This window comes from Hypanus sabinus, chromosome 2 (genome assembly GCF_030144855.1).
Source record: "Hypanus sabinus isolate sHypSab1 chromosome 2, sHypSab1.hap1, whole genome shotgun sequence".
NCBI classification, from domain to species: Eukaryota; Metazoa; Chordata; class Chondrichthyes; order Myliobatiformes; family Dasyatidae; genus Hypanus; species Hypanus sabinus.
This window is the reverse complement of record NC_082707.1, coordinates 200,286,244-200,305,689: the sequence shown is the minus strand read 5'-3', so window position 1 is coordinate 200,305,689 and position 19,446 is coordinate 200,286,244. Positions and strand designations below refer to the sequence as shown.

The following is a 19,446-nucleotide window of genomic DNA, read 5'->3' as shown; positions in this document are numbered from 1 at the left end:
ACCAACATGGTGTAGCTAAGTACTATTCTTACATAAATTCATCTATTCAAACTGTAGCTAGTTTTCTTATTCATTTAGAAGTTTTACTGCATTCTTCCAAAGAGTTAAAACTTATATTTTCAGTGATCTACTGATTAATTTAAAGGACAATTTCATATTTTCAAATTGACCCAGTGGCCTTTTGGGTATTGAGGTTGATTAAGAAGTACTATGGATTATTATAATAGAATTTAAATCACTTTTAGAAGAAAAATGATCAGAGTAAAATTGATTTCAGTCGTTTAGATCATTTCTAAAATGGGCTTCAGTAAGGACCTTAGCAGTGATACAACTTTAAACAACCCCATTCCTTTAATTTGAACTTTCCATTTGACTAGTTTCTGGGTAACTAAGTGAACTCCAGAAGCAGTTAACCTCTTCCCAGCTGGTTAGTTCTGATTAAGAATTTTTACCCATGATAGTTATAAATACTAATTTTAGTGTGATCTTCAGTCATCAGCTACAAACTTAACTATCACTATTGTTTCTTTTCTGGCACTGCTTTCTAGAATGGTATATTCATCTGTTTATAATTATATTTTGTGGGTGTAGAGAAACCACTGTGTAATCTATCTTGTTAGATGAAGCATGAAGGAAGGCGAAATCTAGATCTAGGAAACAGTATCAAAATAAGTGGTTGCCCCTTTAAGATTAAGATGGGAAAATTTTCTTTTGGGGGTTTGCCCGAGAAACTGTTGAGGTTAAATCTTTGAATGTGTCAGATGCAACTGGGGAAGTAAAGATCGAATCAGACAGTCATCTTCACTGGCAGAACAGGGGCTGATTCGGAAAAGTAGCTGATTCCTCCAATTTGTGCTCTTAAATTGTGCATTTTGCCAACTGTCTAGCCACACGTCCATTTTAAATTAAAACTAAGTTCGACCTTGTGTGTCAGAAACTGCAAATACTGGAAATCTCAAATTTTATTTAAAAAAAAGGAAATGCTAGAAACAGTTGGCAAACAAGAAATGAAAAAAGTTAACATTTTATGTGAAAACCATCGGGCTTAAGACCATTCCATTTTTTAAGACCCTGAATTCTTCACCTTTAAGACTCTTAAAAAATATGAAGTATCATCAAGCAAAGAAATTAACATACTGCAGGTATTGTGACCACTAGCTAGGGGAAAGAATATAGACTTCAAAGAGCATTCAAGAGGTGGAGTTTTAACAGGTGATTAATTTAGGGCCAAGCCAACTTATTTGTGCAATAATCCATTTCTCAGATAGGAGGAGTTTTATTTCAGATTGTGCATATTTTTAGCCAAATTAAAATGTGACTATTTTGTATGTCTTAAGTTCCAGGACTGCAGTTTAAAAAAAAATATTACGCTGAATTCTGAGTAGACTTTTGAGCTGTGTGGGCCAGACCAGATTATAAATGCACCTGCTGCCTTTTTACGTCTGTGATAAAATAATTTGATGCCCATAAAAGCAGTCCTGGATTTTATAAGAATTTCTATTATGGTTGGACAACAGATTAAAATTTACCCTACTTATTTAATAACAGCTCTTGGTAGATATGCAAAAACCCAATTCTCCACTGACATAATGTTTTAATCATATTTATATTTTTTAATTTGCATTATTGGGCCCTGATGGTATGAAGGAAAAGTCAAAAGCATTTTGATTATGAGTTCTTTATGTTTTGCAGAAAGGGCTGTTTGTCGTAAATTAATTTTTAATAGCTATGTTGGTTTTTAATCAGTGAAATTCCCATCTGTATTATATAGTACAATAATATTTTTCCCACATTTTTGTTTCTACTTTGCAATTACAAATTGTTACTGTAGTGTGCATCCGACATCTTTCTGCTTCAATATGTATTCCTCAAAGAAACACAAGAGTTACCTTTCCATTTCCTTTTGGTGAAATACCTGACCTCCAATTAACACCTAATAATGCCACAATTTAAATTAATGATGTACCTTAATTGATGTACTGATTATGGAATTCATTTACTGTTCTGCATCATGTTGAGTCAAAGTTGTTCCACGTGTTCCTTGGAAGTTTGTGTAACTTAAATACTTAAATTGATTTACTTAATATTTGAAGAATTCCAGTTATTGTATTTAATAAAATTTAGCAATTTTGAGTTTTTCTTTTTTGCACCTGTGTTTTACCTCATTACTTCATATATAAGCTGTGTTTAACACTATCCTTCCCTTCAGCTGCTTCTAGACGCGGTGACCTGGAAATCCTGGGATATTGCATGTTGCAGTGGCTTAGTGGGCGATTGCCTTGGGAAGACAATCTAAAGGATGCAAACTATGTCAGAGATGAAAAACTGAAGTAAGAATATGGATACATGCTATTTTAAAGTAAATTACTAGCTACATATTCCCCTCTCATTTTAGATGCTGCTGGAATACCTGCCTATTTGTAATAATGTGCCATGTCGTATGACGTGGCTGCTCATGGTCCCATGACCATGATAGCTCTTGGCAAATCTTGGACAGAAGTGGTTTGCTATTGCCTTGTTCTAGACAGTATCTTTGCAAGACGGGTGACCCCAGCCATTATCAATACTATTCAGAGATTGTCTGCCTGGTGTCAGTGGTCACATAACCAGGACTGGTATACAACAGCAACTCATACAAGCAACCACCACCTGCTCCCGTGGCTTCATGTGATCCTGATTGAGTAGGATTGGGGGGGGGGGGGGGGGGTAGTAAGCAGGTGCTAAACCTTGCCCAAGGGTGACCTGCAAGTTAGCAGAAGGAAGGAGCCTCATGCATCTCCTTTGGGAAAGACATATCTCCACCCTGCCACCCAACCTCACTGTCTATTAACTAGCTTGAATTAAGCTGTTTGATCCATTGCTATAAAGGTCTGTTTGCCTATGTCCTACTTTACATAATGCCAGGCTATTAGAAGGCAAATTTGATGTTTTAATAATTTCAATTGATTTCACTTCTAACAAACTGCTATACTCTTTTCTAAATGAGCATTAGACTAAATCATTTATTCAAGTTTCTAAAATGACAAAATTAAAATTTCCTGATATGGGAATAAAAGTGCTGCCCCTGAACCAAATCAAATAAGCCTAATGTTTTTGTATAAATGTTTGACCAAAAAACAGCATGGCATAGTTTTGAATGCCTTGTTAAGGCAGTACATGAATTCAGACCTATTTTCTGAATTTATGAACTGCCTTAACAAGGCATTCAAAACTATGGTCCACACACTAATGAGAATAGAAAGACCAACCACGTAGATGTGGCTAAAGGGATGAAGCAGAAGGGAAGATTTTTGATTTTCTTGGTCACTTGGACTGTTTCTGAGGGAAGATGTGATCTGTGTGAGTGCAGCTAAGCCAGAGCAGTTCCAATATTCTTTCTCGAGCCTTTAGGAAGGGCTTAAATTAACCTTGTCAGGAGAATGGATCATGGTAGACGTACTGTAGAAGGTGATGACCAGACAAATATAAAATGGTCAGCTGTACAAGCAGATGGGTTGAATGCAAAACTGATTGCATTTGTTTTGATGTATGGCATTTGACAACTAAGGCTGATGAAATGAGAGTGGTGATTAACATAAAGGAACCTGATATTGTTATCCACTTGGTTGGAAGATGAACAGAACTGGCAACACAATATTCCAAAGTGCAGACCTTTCAGTCACGATGGTGGAGAAATGTAAATGGGCAGATGGCAGGGAGTCCATGACTTCAGTAGGAGGAGATTTTCAAATGACACCATATGGATAGAGCACTAAAACTGAAGGAGGGTTATCATTTTGATGGTGAGGGTTTACTTAAGAACTCCAAATAGTTATTGGGTTGGGAAAATAGAATATGGAACATAGATGAGCTGAGGGATCTTGAGCTCCAAGTTAATATCTCCTTTAAAGTGGTTCACTGGTACGTAGGACAGTAATGAAGGCAAATGCTTTCCTTTATTAGTCCAGAACTGAGTTCCAAGAGTTGGGAAGTCATGTTGTAACTTGATAAAACTAGGTCACATCTGGAGTATTGCATTCTGTTCTGATTTATTCAAAGGTTCAAAGGTCCAACTTAATGTCAGAGAAATGTATACAATATACATCCTGAAATGCATTTTCTTTTCAAACATCCACAAAACAGGGAGGCAGAGAAGTGCTCCAAAGAGTGAACGACAGTTAAACGTAAGAACCCTAAAGTATCCCCCCAGCTCCCCTCCCTCTTGCACATAGTGGCAGTGAGCAACACTCCCTCCCCTCCCCACCCCCCCCCCCCCACCGGCAAAAATAAAACAAGCATCGGCACCGTCACTGAACAGTCAAGTGTGAGGAAAGCGATAGCAAAGACACAGACTTGCAGTTACCCCAAAGACTTCATGTTTCACCCAGCATTTAACATACTGCAGATCTCTCCCTACTAAGGGAGAAAGGTATCTCCATTTTCCTAGCGAGCGGGGAGACATAACAAACAACTTGCTGGTTTACGATGTTAAAAATCCGTTACGTAGCTTTTTTTGAGCTCTGTGCTTGAGGATCGCAAAGATTGTCATCAGGCCCACAGCAGTAGATTTTCTGTCTCCCCCGACAAAACACAGGTCTCCTGCCATGACACCACTTTCGATCCACCCATCTCCAGAGCCCTGAGATTTTAGGCTTCCGAATTCGAGTTGGAATCTCAGGCAGGTCAAGCAACGACCAGTCCTGAAACCCCAAGAATGGGTCCCATTCCCTCAAAGAACCAAAATCAGCATGTAACTCCAGTACAAGGTCTTCAAAAGAAACCTGAAAGGGAAAAATAAAGATGGAAATAGAGCAGTTTCCAAAGATGCAAGCAAAGGAGTCACCGTTTAGCACTGTTCATTATAGGAAAGATGCCGAGGCTTTGGGGAGGGTGCAGAAGAGGTTAACCAGGATGCTGCCTGCATTGGAGGGCATGTGCTGTAAGGAGAGGGTGCACAAATTTGGGAATTGTGTAGGCAGAAGGAATAAGTTGGGCATTTACTACTAATTTAATTTGTTTGGCACAACATTGAAGGCCGAAAAGCCTGTGCCTTTGTTATACTGTTTTAATGTGCTAATATTTTTGTTTGCACCCAGAAGTTGGTTGTTATTCAGAATACCTGAGGATGTGGTGGAACTAGAATTGAGGCAAACACTTGAATTGCCATTATATAGAAGGAATCAGGATCAGGTTTTAACATCACTGGCATGTGTCATGAAATGTGTTGTTTTGCAGTAGCAGTACATTGCAATACATAACAAAAAGAATTATAAATTAGAATAGGCAATGTATTTTTTTTTAAATAAGCTGTTCAAAAAAGAGCAAAAAAAATCTTGAGGTGGTGTACATGGGCTCATTGTCCATTCAGGAATCCCAATAGTGGAGAGCAAGAGGAAGAGGTTGTTCCAAAAATGCAAGTGTTAAATATTTCTAAAGGGTATGACCTGTTCTGTGAAATGTAAGGCAATTTTGAACCATTTTTTGTGCTGCTTGACTGAAGATGGAGAAATTCTGTACATTAGTCTCTCAATCAGAAAGTGAGGAGAATATTTGAAATGTGAAAATTTATGTTCAGCTATTGAATGAGGGGAGCCTTAGACATTACAAATGATTCAGACTGAAAATATGTATTAAGAAACATGGAATTACTCATTGAAATAAAGATATAAGTCTCTGGTCATGTGTTGTGAAAGAGTGCTTGACCTTAGTTTGATAAAGCAAAGGTACAGGAGAATGTGGAAGGAAGTCATTTTATTACTAAGCCCTTGCTTAAGGAGACTCAGAGTTGGTAATTTAATGTTTCTGGTTGCAGGGTTAACAGACAAGCAAGATAAGAGGTGCAGCTGTGTAAAGTGTTGATGTTAGAAGGATCATTAAGTGAGACAATATGATTAAGCAACATGAAGGGGAAATCTCACTGTTAATGGATGGAGTCATAGAAAAATATAACACAGAAAAGGTCCTTTGGCCCATCTAGTCCATGCCGAAACCATTTAAACTGCCTGATCGTATCAACCTGCACCAGGAGCATAGCAGTCCTTACCACTACCATCCATGTACCTATCCAAACTTCTCTTAAGTGTTGAAATCGAGCTTGCATGCACCACTTATTCTGAGCTTGTTCCACACTCTCAGGACCCTCATGCTTCCCTTAAAATTTTCACATTTCAACCTTAACCCATGACTTCTGGTTGTGGTCCCATGTAACCTCAGTGGAAAAAGCCTGCTTGCATTAACCCAAACTATACCTCTCATCAATTTGTATACCTCTTATTAAATCTCAATTTTCTATGTTCCAAGGAATAAAGTCCTAACCTATTTAATACTTCCTTTTAATTCACATCCTCCATATGCAGCAACATCCTTGCAGGTTTTCTCTGTACTCTTCCAACCTTATTTACTGTACATATTTCCTGTAGGTGGGTGACCAAAACTTGACACAGTACTCTAAATTAATCTTCTTCAATGTCTTATACAACTTCAACATAACATTCCATCTGCTGTACTCAGTACTTTGACTTATGAAGGCCAATGTGCCAAAAGCTTTCTTTATTACCCTATTTACCTGTGATGTGACTTTCAGTAAATTATAGACCTGTATTCCCAGATCGCTTTGTTCTACCACACTTCAAAGTGCCCTACCATTCACTGTGTAAGGCCTACTCTGGTTGGTCCTACTGAAGTGCAACACCTTGCAATTGTCTGCTTTAAATTCCATCTGCCATTTTTCCAGCTGGTCCAGATCAAGCTGCATGCCACAAAAGCCTTCCTCACTGTCCATTACACCCGCAATCTTGGTGACATCCCCAAGTTTGCTGATCCAGTTATCCACATTATCATCCAAATTGTTGATACGTATAACAAACAACAACGGACTTAACACCAATCCCTGCAGAACTCCACTAGTCATAGGCCTCCAGTCAGAGAGGCAACCATTTGCTCCCACAATGCCAATTTACCTATTGAATGCCGAGCAACTGAACCTTCTTGACCAATCTCCCTTGCAGGACATTGGATAAGAAAGTCAAAGGCAAGTTTAAGGTTGTGTCCAGTTCACCTTTTTAGCCTTTCAGAAGGGTTTAAGTATGCACAATTAAAAGAAGTTTAAACATGCGATTGGGAGGGGTGCATGGATGGAGGGCTGGTTGGAAAATAAAAAAGTGCTGAGTGTTTGCAGGAGTTTTTTGTTTGTTATTTCAGCTTTCCACCATTGCAGTTTTTATTTTCATCACCAAGTCCCTCCTAAAACCAAAGACACACATTGCAATTCTGTTCATTGGGCTATGAATAACAAGGTGTATGGAAACTCTCCCACAGTTAGATAAAGGAATCATGCTTTATGAAGTTGAAATCTTTCATGTATTTCAGCTCTTGATTTGGTACTTTGTTCTTTGTAGAGTAAGCTATAATAGGACAGCAAAGTTAAATCTTTCTGAATCTATTTTTCCTATTGCAGATACAGAGAAAATCTTCCAAGCTTGATGGAGAAATGTTTTCCTTGCAAAAATAAACCAGGTAGGGAACTCACCATGTAAATTCCCATGTAAGATTTCCTAGTTGTTTCTTGCATTGAGGTAGAAGGATGAGGACAATACGTAGAGACGGTGACCAGCACTGTTTAATTAGTATTAGAAAAGTTATTTTTATCTTCAAGTCTATCCCAGATCTTATTACAGTTTCAGCCAGGTATTATCATCATCATCTTTATGTGTCTTGTATGACATGGGTGATCATGGTCCATCCATGACCATAATTGTTCTTGGCCACTTCTGCAGAGAAATTTGCCATTGCCTTCTGGGCAGTATCTTTACAAGATGTGTGACCCCAGCCATTATCAACTCTCTTCAGAGATTGTCTGACTGGCATCAGTTCTTGCATTACCAGGAATTGTGATATTCACCAGCTGCTCATGCAAACAACCACCACCTGTGACCCTGATCATGGGGGTGGGGGGGCCACCTTGCCCAAGGGTGGCCTTCAGGCTTGCAAAGGGAAATCGCCTTACTGCTTTGCACCTCCTTTGGTAGAGATGCATCTCCACCCCGCCATCTATCAGCTTTGAGGGTTGGATTAAAATGCTTATAAGGTCACTGGTGTACATTATGGTCATTTTGTTCAGTATATATTGTTTTTATCACCCTACATAATTGGTTTGCAACACTAAAGGAAAAAGACACCAGCAGTGATTTTGGCATATAACAATATCGTTGGCACTTGTATAATAATTGGGACAGGGTACAAAAGACAAGGTAATCTGATAGCTTGATGTAGGTTAAATTATCACCTTTTAATATTGAACTGGATGTTATATTTATCTGCAAAGCTCTAAAGACTTGATTTTTAAGGCCATTTTTTCAGAAATAGCTCCTTTATTGCAGCAGGCCACTTAGCACTGTATCCACTCAGTCACTGGGATTTTGGAACTTGTCATACGCGAGGGGCCTGTAGAAGAAAATAATTTTTGAATATTTATTAATACTGACAGCTTGTTGCAGTTGTTTCTATTTAACTACGGACCAAAGTGGCTGGTGGAGGACAAGTTTGAGAAGGAACGCTGGTCTCAATTATCACATTTGAGGGGGCTGGAATTCTCAATCTAATTTGACCTATAACCACTGTTCCAAGAAGACTTCTTTAAAAAAAAATAGAAATTGCTGAAAGGTATGAAAGAAACAAATTTAACATTTCAAACCAATTATTTTTCTTTCCTACAGTTGAATTATCAAAATATTTTGAAGATGTAATATCACTTGGTTACAAAGACAGACCACACTACCAGAAACTAAGAGAAATCCTTAAGCAAGGACTTAAATCCATTGGCTGTGTAGATGATGGTAATTTGGTGTTAGCAGCGTCTTCCAATGGTGATGCACCAACAACATCCAAGGCACAGGTACAATTTACTTCTGGTCCAGGCCTCCTTTATGACCATCCTTTTCTCCTATCTCTGGCAAATAAAAATATGTAAGGAAAAGTAACTTAGAAAAACCAGATTTTTTTTTTTTGCAGTGCAAGTTGTGGGGTGCATCAATAGCTTTTAAAATGGACACATGGGAAGATGGAAAATGACAGTCTCCAGCAATGGCATGGTCCAAATTATAGGGCTACGTACAAGACTGATGTAGAAGAATCATAGTATGGGGAAACTTCTGCAAAGTTGAGCTTTTATTCCCATTGTATTGAAGAGAAAGCATTATTAGCATTCATGACCCAATAATGAAAAGATGACTATGAATGCTGTCTTTCTGTGCATATAGTTTACTATTTGTAAATATTTTTTCATTAGTTTTTCCTTACTATTTTAGAATCCACTCCAGGTTAGGGCAAAACTTTTTTGCTTAAAGTTTCTGCTCCATTTTGAAACACTAAGGTATTAGCGTTTTTGATATTTTTTGCTTATTTATTACATTTTGTATTTGCACTGTTGTCTTTTTCGTATTAGTTGTTTGTCAGTTTATGTTGTGTGTGGTTTTTCATTAATTTTATTGTGTTTCTTTTTATCTACTTTGCATGCCTGCAAGAAAATGTATCTCAGTGATATGTGTGCACTTTGATAAGAAACTTACTTTGAACTAAGATAATGTTTGGCTTCAAGCTACTTTTGTTGAAACTAATTGAAGGGAATGCAGAAGTGTGACTGCTGATTAATTTCTGTTGGTGCACATCTATATTGATAGTCCTCTAAATGGAATTTATAAAGATAAAGAGATTAGCTTTCCAGAATAAATAAACTTCATCAAAGAACTAAATGAAACTCATCGAAGGACTCATTTTTAAAGTCTTTGTTTTCGTATTGGGAATGAATTAGATTGCTCATTTTTTTAAGTGAAGTTTTCCTTTTGAGTACTGTAAATAAATTAAATTTATACGCCAAAAGAAAAAAAATCCTTCAGAAAGCAGTGTATTTGTTACTAACTTGTTAATACTTAAGAGACATTGTGTCATTAATTTAACAGGTCACCTTCTTTAAAACCACAGCCAAGGTGTAATGATGCCAAATGGTTTATTGCCAATAGCAGTAAGTGATGTATTTTGTTAGGGTGCTTGCTTACAGGCAAAAAATTATATACAATGCAATATATTTTGATAAAAAGCAGACCTTTTTATCAACCGCGAGAGTTTACATGCATCATTGCTGTTGCAGTTTATGTACCACCGGACGCTAATGCTAAAGTAGCAATGAAAGACCTCAGTGCCACTATTAGCAAGCTGCAGACATCGCATCAAGACGGAGCTTTTATTGTCACTGGGGACTTTTATCATTGCAACCTATGTACCGTGCTTCCAAGATGTTATCAAAATGTACCATGCACCACAAGGGGAACTAAAACCTTTGATCATGTCTACACAAATGTGGCTGATGCTTACAAAGCCACTACCCTCCCCCACCTGGGACAGTCTGACCATCTTTCATTGTTTCTGCTACCCAAGTGTAACCCGGTCATTAAACGTGTGAAACCCACAATGAAGACTATTAGATCTGGCTGGAGGCTGCTGACTCTGTTCTTCAGCGCACAGACTGGAGCGCGTTTGCTGCCCATGCCACCACAGACTCTCAGATTAACATTGACTTATACACCAACTCTGTCCTTGAGCACATCAGCAAGTGCGTAGAGTGACATCACAGAAACAAATAAAAGTTTTCCCCGATCAGAAACCATGGATGAACAGAGAGGTTCACCTCCTGCTCAAAGCCAGAGATTCAGTCTTCAGGTCTGGAGACCGGGAGGCTGACAGCTCAGCCAGGGCCAACCTGAGAAGGGGTATCTCTCAGGCTGAACACATATACAAAGAGAATCGAGGAGCATTTCAACTCCTCGGATCCCTGGCGCATGTGGCATGGCATACAGGTCATTACAGACTTCAAACCACCTAGTACTGTGCCCCCTTCCAGCTCTGTTTACCTCCCTGATGAACTCAATTACTTCTATGCTCGCTTTGACTGAGACAACAAGGAGGTCACCCTCAAAGCAGATCTCCCACCTAGTGAACTGCCTCTCTCACTTTCCACCTCTGATGTTTGCGCCACCCTGAGCAGGGTTAATGTACGGAAGGCAACTGGTCCGATTGGAATACCTGGCCGTGTGCTCGGAGTCTGCAAGGCAGTTGACCGGGGTCTTCAAGGACATTTTCAGTCTGTCCCTGGCCTAGGCAGTTGTCCCCACAAACTTCAAGATCGCCACCATCGTGCCAGTGTTGAAGCATTCCACTGCCGCGGGCCTGAATGACTTTTGCCCAGTTGCACTCACCCCCATCTTTGCCAAGTGCTTTGAGACACTGGTTCCATCACATCTGAAATCCTGTCTGCCCATTACCCTGGACCCCCATCAATTTGCCTATTGCACCAACAGGTCAACAGTGGATGCCATCTCCACGCACTTCATTCTGCCCTGACCCACCTGGACAGCCCCAACTCTTACGTTAGAATGCTGTTCATTGACTTTAGTTCAACATTCAATAGTGTGAACCCCTCCAAGCTGATCACCAAACTTCGCCAGCTTGGTATCAGCTCATCTCTCTGCAATTGGACCTTGGACTTTCTGACTAACAGACACCAATCTGTTAAGTTAGACAACCTCTCCTTCTCCACTCTCACCCTGGTCACCAGCGTGCCTCAAGGCTGTGTGTTGAGCCCTCTTCTGTACTCCTTTTTCACCTATGACTGTGTTCCTATACATGGTTCCAACTCCATAATCAAGTTCACAGATGACACCATGGTGGTTGGCCTGATCAGAGGGGATGATGAGATTCCAAAAGGGAAGAGTTGCACCTGAATCTGAGGGGTCCAATATTCTTGCTAGCAAGTTTGTTAGAGCTGTTGGAGAGGATTAAAACTAATTTGGTGGGGGGGGGCTGCGTGGTGTGCTGACAACAACTTGGCCCTTAACACCCAGAAGACCAAGGAGATCATTGTGGACTTCAGGCATGCTAGGAGCCATACTCACTTCCCCATCTACATCAATGGAACTGTAGTGGAGCGTGTATCAAGCTTCAAATTCCTTGGTGTCCACATTTCCGAGGATCTCACCTGGTCCCTGACTACTCCATTCTGATCAAAAAGGTGCAACAGCGCCTTTATTTCCTGCGGAGCATCACGAAAACTCACCACTGTCCCAGGATACTGATGGACTTTTACTGCTGTACCATTGAGAGCATACTCACCAACTGCATCTGAGTGTGGTATGGCAATTACCCCGTATCAGACCGCAAAGCACTCCAGCGTGTGGTGAAAACTACCTAGCGGATTATTGGCACCCAATTGCCCACCATTGAGAACATCTACCATACACGCTGCCTGGGCATTATCAAGGATGCATCTCACCCTAACCATGGATTTTTTACTCTCCTCCCATCCAGTCGGCACTACAGGAGCTTCTGCTCCTGCACCAGCAGGCACAGGAAGAGCTTCTTCCCTGAAGCTGTGACCCTGCTGAACCTCACATCACAACACTAAGCAGTATTGCACCCATATTGTACTGTCTCAGTACTTTTGTATCTGTGTGCTGTAGCACTTCTTATTTGCAGTTATTTTGTGGATAACACTATTCTTTGCATTTCTGGTTAGATGCTAACTGCATTTCATTTGGCTTTGTATCTGTACTTGGCACAATGACAAAGTTTAATCTAATATATATATCTTGAATAATTTGAGTATGAAAGGTGTGTGTGTGTATGTATATGTGAATTTAATTTGGCTTATACGACACTGATCAGCAGAAAAAAAACTCATGTCAGAGTGGATCAAATCTCTAAAAAGTAACCTAAATTAGTTACAAATATAAAACAAAATAATTGATTGCATAAGTATTCACCCCCTTCATGTCAGGATTTAGTAGATGCACATTTGACAGCAATTACAGCCTTGAGTCTGTGTGGTTAGGTCTCTATCAGTTTTGCACAACTGGACACTGTAATTTTTCCCCATCCTTCTTTACAGAACTGCTCAAGCTCTGCCAGATTCCGTAGGGATCTTGAGTGAACAGGCCTTTTCAAGTCCAGCCACAAATTCTTAATTAAGCTGTGACGGGTGAAACACCCAGGCAACTGTTGTATCTGCAGTCTCTCTTATCTCATCCACTGAAGCGTGTAACTCCTCCAGAGTTGTTATAGGTCTCTTGGTGGCCTCCATCACTAGTCCCCATCTTGTACAGTCACTCAGATTTTGAGGACGGCCTGCTCTAGGCCGATTTACATCTGTGCCATATTCTTTGCATTTATTGATGATTGACTTAACTGTATTCCAGCAGATATTCAGTGACTTGGAAATGCTCTAGTATCTATCTTCTGACTTGTGCTTTTCAATGCCCTTTTTGTGGAGTTGCTTTTGTTGAGTCCTTTTGTCTTTATGGTGCAGTTTTTGCCAGGATACTGACTCACCAGCAGTTGGTCCTTTCAGGTACAAGTGCATTTTTACTACAATCAATTAAAACACCTTGGCTGAACACATTTCCAAAAACAGATCTCCATTTAATTAAATGACTTCTGAAACCATTTGGCTGTACCAGTGTTGATTTGGTGTGTCATATTACAGAGTGGCAAATACTTATGCAATCAATTATTTTGTGTTTTATATTTGTAATTAATTTAGATCACTTTGTAGAGATCTGTTTTCACTTTGACACCAAAGAGTTTTTTTTCTGCTGATCAGTCAAAAAATAGCCAAATTAAATCCACTGTAATTCAATATTGTAAAACAATAAAACATGAAAATTTCCAAGGGGAACGGATACTTTTTATAGGTACTATTTCTCCATAGAACTGCAAATTATTTTGTCTCAATTTTCTGTTGTTTCTTTTGACAAGCCTGAATTGACGATATCCACCATTTATCATTGGTGAGTTCCAGATGATTAAAAACTTGCTGGGATTTCTGTAAGGATACTTCTTGGAATATTGTCTATATCTTCATTTTACAAAGTCAAGATATTCAAGATTGTTTAGTGTCATTTCCAATACACACGTGTAAGCAGAACAAAATAATTGTTACTCCAGATCTAATGCAGTATTAAAATAAATCAATAAGATAAAGAACACAATACTAACAAAATCTGATAAATAGAAATACGTAAGATAGCTTATATACACTGATTACATGGTACAGTTCCTTGAAAGTGTATTCGGCACCCACAACTATTTTCACATATTACTGTTTCATTTTCTAAATTTAAAATATGTTGAAGAAGGATTTTTTTTGAGCAGATGTACAAAACGTTGTGCATCATATCAAATCAAAAGAATAATTCCTGAACCTCCCAACAATTTACTAAAGATAAAACAAAATTAATGCTGGAAAAGTATTTATTGCACTAACTTTCCTCAGGTGCAATTTACTGTATTACCTTACCAACTCATCAATTGGTTGATGTAGAAAATTGACAGATCACCTGTTTTCAATTAATTCATAAGAATGCCTTCCACCTCTCTCTGTAAGGTCCAAGAGTATGGTAGATTTTCAACAGACCAAACCAAAATGAAAATTAAAGAGCATTCAAGATAAGTCAGGCAAATGATAATAGAGAAGCTCACATCTGGGGAAGGGTACATAGAAACATAGAAAATACGTGCAGGAGTAGGCCATTCGGCCCTTCGAGCCTGCACCGCCATTCAGTATGATCATGGCTGATCATCCAACTCAGAACCCTGTACCTGCTTTCTCTCCATACCCCCTGACCCCTTTAGCCACAAGGGCCATATCTAACTTCCTCTTAAATATAGCCAATGAACCGGCCTCAACTGTTTCCTGTGGCAGAGAATTTCACAGATTCACCACTCTCTGTGTGAAGAAGTTTTTCCTCATCTCGGTCCTAAAAGGCTTCCCCTTTATCCTTAAACTGTGACCCCTCGTTCTGGACTTCCCCAACATCAGAAACAATCTTCCTGCATCTAGTCTGTCCAATCCCTTTAGAATTTTATACGTTTCAATAAGATCCCCCCTCAATCTTCTAAGACCATGTCAAAGACACTGAATATACCTTTAGAGCTTGGTGCAGTCCATCGTGAAAAATATGAAACCACAACCACACTGTGGTTTAGGCTGCAGCTCTAATCTTAGTCGTCAGAGAAGAACGGCACTTACAAAAGCGATTACTCTGATGCCAACTGTCATTCTGAATGAGCTACACAAAGTCATTGGCTGCAACTGGCGATGAAGATAATCTCTAAGGCCTTGCATGAAAAGGCTATTTAAGAAGGAGCCCTGCTTTAAAAAAGCACATCCTTGCCCATAAAGACTTTGCGAAGAGTCACTTAGAAGATACTATAAAATGTGGAAGAAGATCTTGTGTTCGGATGAACCGAAAGTGTAATTTTTCTGCCTCAACAATGTGTGGCATAAATTAAATACTGAGCATCAGTCAGGTTAAACTAACCCCACGTCTCTACTTTTTGCAAAGGCTAATGTGTGGTGGAAGTGACATCATGTTATAATGATGCTTTTCAGCAGAAAGGACTGGAAATCTGATCAGGATTTATGCTAAATATCTTGAATAAAAACCTGCTAGTCTTCCAGAAGGCTTAAGCTGGGGAGGAAGTTTCAGCAGGATGGTCACCCAAAGCACACTGCCAGAGCAACAATGGAGTGGCTTCAAATGAAGAAAATTGATGTCCTTGAGCGGCCCAGTCAGACTCCTGACCTTAACCCGATTGGACATCTCCAGCAAGACCTCAAGATTGCTGTCCACTGCTGCTCCCCTACCAACCTGACACAGCTTGAGCAATTTTGCAAGAAGGAATTGGCAAATTTTGCTCCCGTCATGTTGTGCAAAGCTAATAGAGACTTACTCAAGAAAGCTACTGCCTGTAATAGCTGCAAGAGGTGGGTCAACAAAGGACTGGGACTCCCCAGAGGTGGGTCAACGGGGGCTCCCCAGAGTTGCGTGCTCGGTCCACTGCTGTTCACTCTGCTGACCCACGACTGTGCTGCAACTCACAGCTCGAACCATATCATCAAGATCGTCGATGACACGACCATGGTGGGTCTCATCAGCAAGAACAATGAGTCAGCTTACAGAGAGGAGGTGCAGCAGCTAACGGACTGGTGGAGAGCCAACAGTCTGTCTCTTAATGTAAACAAAACAAAAGAGATTGTTGTTGACTTCAGGAGGGCACGGAACGACCACTCCCCGCTGAACATTGACGGCTCCTCGGTAGAGATCGTAAAGAGCACCAAATTTCTTGGTGTTCACCTGACGGAGAATCTCACCTGTTCCCTCAGCACCAGCTCCATAGCAAAGAAAGCCCAGCAGCGTCTCTACTTTTTGCGAAGACTGAGGAAAGTCCATCTCCCACCCCCCATCCTCATCACATTCTACAGGGGTTGTATTGAGAGCATCCTGAGCAGCTGCATCACTTCCTGGTTCGGAAATTGCACCATCTCAGATCGCCAGACCCTGCAGTGGATGGTGAGGTCAGCTGAGAAGATCATCGGAGTCTCTCTTCCCGCCATCACGGACATTTACACTACATGCTGCATCCGCAAAGGAAACAGCATTATGAAGGACCCCATGCACCCCTCATACAATCTCTTCTCCCTCCTGCCGTCTGGGAAAAGGCTCCGAAACATTCGGGCTCTCACGACCAAACTATGTAACAATTTCTTTCCCCAAGCTATCAGACTCCTCAATACCCGAAGCCTGGACTGACACCTTGCCCTACTGTCTTATTTATTATTTATTGTAATGCCTGCACTGTTTTTGTGCACTTTATGCAGTCCAGTGTAGGTCTGTGGTCTAGTGTAGCTTTCTCTATGTTGTTTTTCATTTTATTATGTAGTTCAGTCTAGTTTTTTGTACTGTGTCATGTAACACCATGGTCCTGAAAAATGTTGTCTCATTTTTACTATGCACTGTACCAACAGTTATGGTCGAAATGACAATAAAAGTTGACTTGCCTTGACTGAGTAAAGAGGAATGAATATTTTCAAACTGCTGACATTTCAGTTTTTTCATGCTTTACAATTTTCCCTGTTTCCTTTGGGCTGTACTGTGAGAAAGGACATATGATTCACAAATAAAAATTCTCAGTTAAATGGATCAAAATCAGATTTTTGTGAACAAAGGTTTGGGGCTAAATACTTTTACAAGGCACTGTACATAAAATGAAACTAGGCTCAGTAGTGTAGTGAGGTGGTGGGGTTCGTTAATGAGTGAACGCTCCTAAATTGGAAAATGTCAATGTAAGTCAATTATTCTTTGGACCAGCAAACTTTCTAATGAATATTAAAAATAACTAGCCCAATTTTGTCTGCCTATTGAATGAATATAAAAGATTACTTGGCGTTATCTCAGAGAGCACCAATTGGGAACATTTGAAGGGAAACTTCATCACTCATAGGATCATGAGAGTCTGGAATGACCTGCCAGCGCAAGTGGTGGATGTGATTTTTATTTCAACATTTAAGGAAAGTTTGGATAGGTACAGGGAACTATGATCTTGGTGCAGGCTAATGGGAGTAGGCAGTTTAAATGGTTCAGCACAAGCTTGATGGGAGAAAGGGTCTGTTTCCATGCTGTACTTTTCTATGACTATTATCTAGTTGTTAGCCCTTTGCAGGAAACATTTTGAAGTAGAACTCTCTATCTGATCTCTTTATATTCGTATGTTTCCTTCTTGAAGCTAGGTAAAGACTTGCTGGCTAGCAAGTGTATCATGGATAAGGATTGCTTACCTTTCTTGTGAAATAATAGCAATTTGCAATCATTGCTTATTGAGTAACTACTGGTTGCGGTGCAGGTTGCCGAAGTGGTGTTTTCTTTCATTGTATAATCTTGCTGATGTGCAGAGCTAGAAATTTGCTTCTTAATTTTAAATGTATTTATGTTTCAATGTGAAGGAGATTCTTTAATATCCTGTAAGTGATTGTGCAACTAATCTACAAATTGAAGCATAGCACATTATGTAAGTTTTAATTTTTTTGGTCACATTACTGTGAAAGCGAATGTTGGAAATGTTCATGATTGTTTCCAAATGGGTTAAGCAAAGATTCAAAGAAAATGGTTTGCTGGACAAAGATTTGCTCTCCATTTAGAATGAAACCACTGAAATAATTTGATAAAGGTGTTCTGAGGACAGGGATTACAAAAACTGTCATTTAAGCTTATGATATGCTGCTTATGTCAGTATGAATGAAGCAGCTGGCCATTACATATGGAGCACTGCCCAGACTAGTTCTGTCAGCATATGTGTCAAGAGTACAGGTGTTCTTTTGATGCACCCATTGGGCAGGAACTTGCATTTAGTTTTTATAGGGTCATGGTTCCTAAACCAACCAGATTACATCTTCCATTTGGTACTGGCACCATCTCTACTTATGAATAGTATAGGGATTGCAGTAAAGCCATGCAGGAATTTAAGCCTAGAAACTAGGTAGATTTTCTTACTAACTGCCCATTATGCTGTTGGCATTTAGAGTAGCAATGAAGGTCTTCCATCTCTAATTGTATTCAGGGCTTCCTTCATTATGTCAGTAGCTTCCTCTTGATTTTCACATCTGTCAGTCATGCAAGTCCCAGATGTAGTCTCAGGAATAGTGTCACACTCTTTGATGTAAAAGGATTCTTCTTTGCTGATTCCGTAACAATTTTGTTTTACGAGTCAGGGTTGTTGGCCATAAGCTGAACCTCTGAACGTGAAGGCCAAGTGGACTGTCACCGGTAGTCTGATCTCTACCCTTTGATCTATTTGGCATTGGTGATCCTACCAAGAGCCAAAGCATAAAGCCCTGACTCCAGCCAGCAGAGATCTCCGGGGCGATTGAAGCAAGCCTCCAAACCATGACAAGGTTTTGGTCCTCTTGCAGGAGTTAGATTTTCAGGCAATGAAGAATTAGGAGACAATGTAGATGTGATTAAGGTGCTGGATGAGACTACAGGTTTCCCCTGCTATCCAAAAGTAGCGCGTTCCTATGAAATGTTTCGTAAGCCGAAATGGTGTAAAGCGAAGAAGCAATTACCATTAATTTATATGGAGAAAAATTTTGAGCGTTTCCAGACCCAAAAAAATAACCTACCAAATCATACTAAATAGCACATAAAACCTAAAATAACACTAATATGTAGTAAAAGCAGGAATGATATGATAAATACACAGCCTATATAAAGTAGAAGTAATGTATGGACAGTGTAGTTTCACTTATAAGAATTGGCAAGACTTAGCCAAAGCCAATTTGTAGGAAAAAAAATCAGCATGTACACACATGCACACACACCTGTCTGCACAAGGCTTCACGGTCATGGTAGTCTCTCTCAGGGTAAACACAAGTTTAAAGCAGGCGCCTTTTTTCATAAAAGTGAAAAACCTCTTCGGATTTCTTTCAGTTGACGAAAAGAGTTATTAATCCAGGTCTTTTGTAAAATCGAAGTAGCGTAAAGCGAACCTTCGTAAAGCAGGGGACACCTGTATTTGAAGCAAGATAGTATAGGGCAAAGCAGGAGAAATGGCAGGCTAACCAAAAGGTCACTGAAATAATCA

General features: G+C 39.8%; 1 protein-coding gene across 2 annotated transcripts in view; it reads left to right on the top strand.

The window, feature by feature from the left end:
* The window catches only part of vrk1 (VRK serine/threonine kinase 1), an 83,954-nt gene that overhangs the window by 49,660 nt on the left and 14,848 nt on the right, over nt 1–19,446 (top strand). For both annotated transcript variants that reach the window (XM_059962446.1, XM_059962451.1), the window contains exons 10-12: nt 2,210–2,330; nt 7,436–7,494; nt 8,694–8,872. In XM_059962446.1, coding sequence (XP_059818429.1) covers nt 2,210–2,330; nt 7,436–7,494; nt 8,694–8,872 — 359 coding nt within the window. The remainder of the gene's footprint in view (nt 1–2,209; nt 2,331–7,435; nt 7,495–8,693; nt 8,873–19,446) is intronic.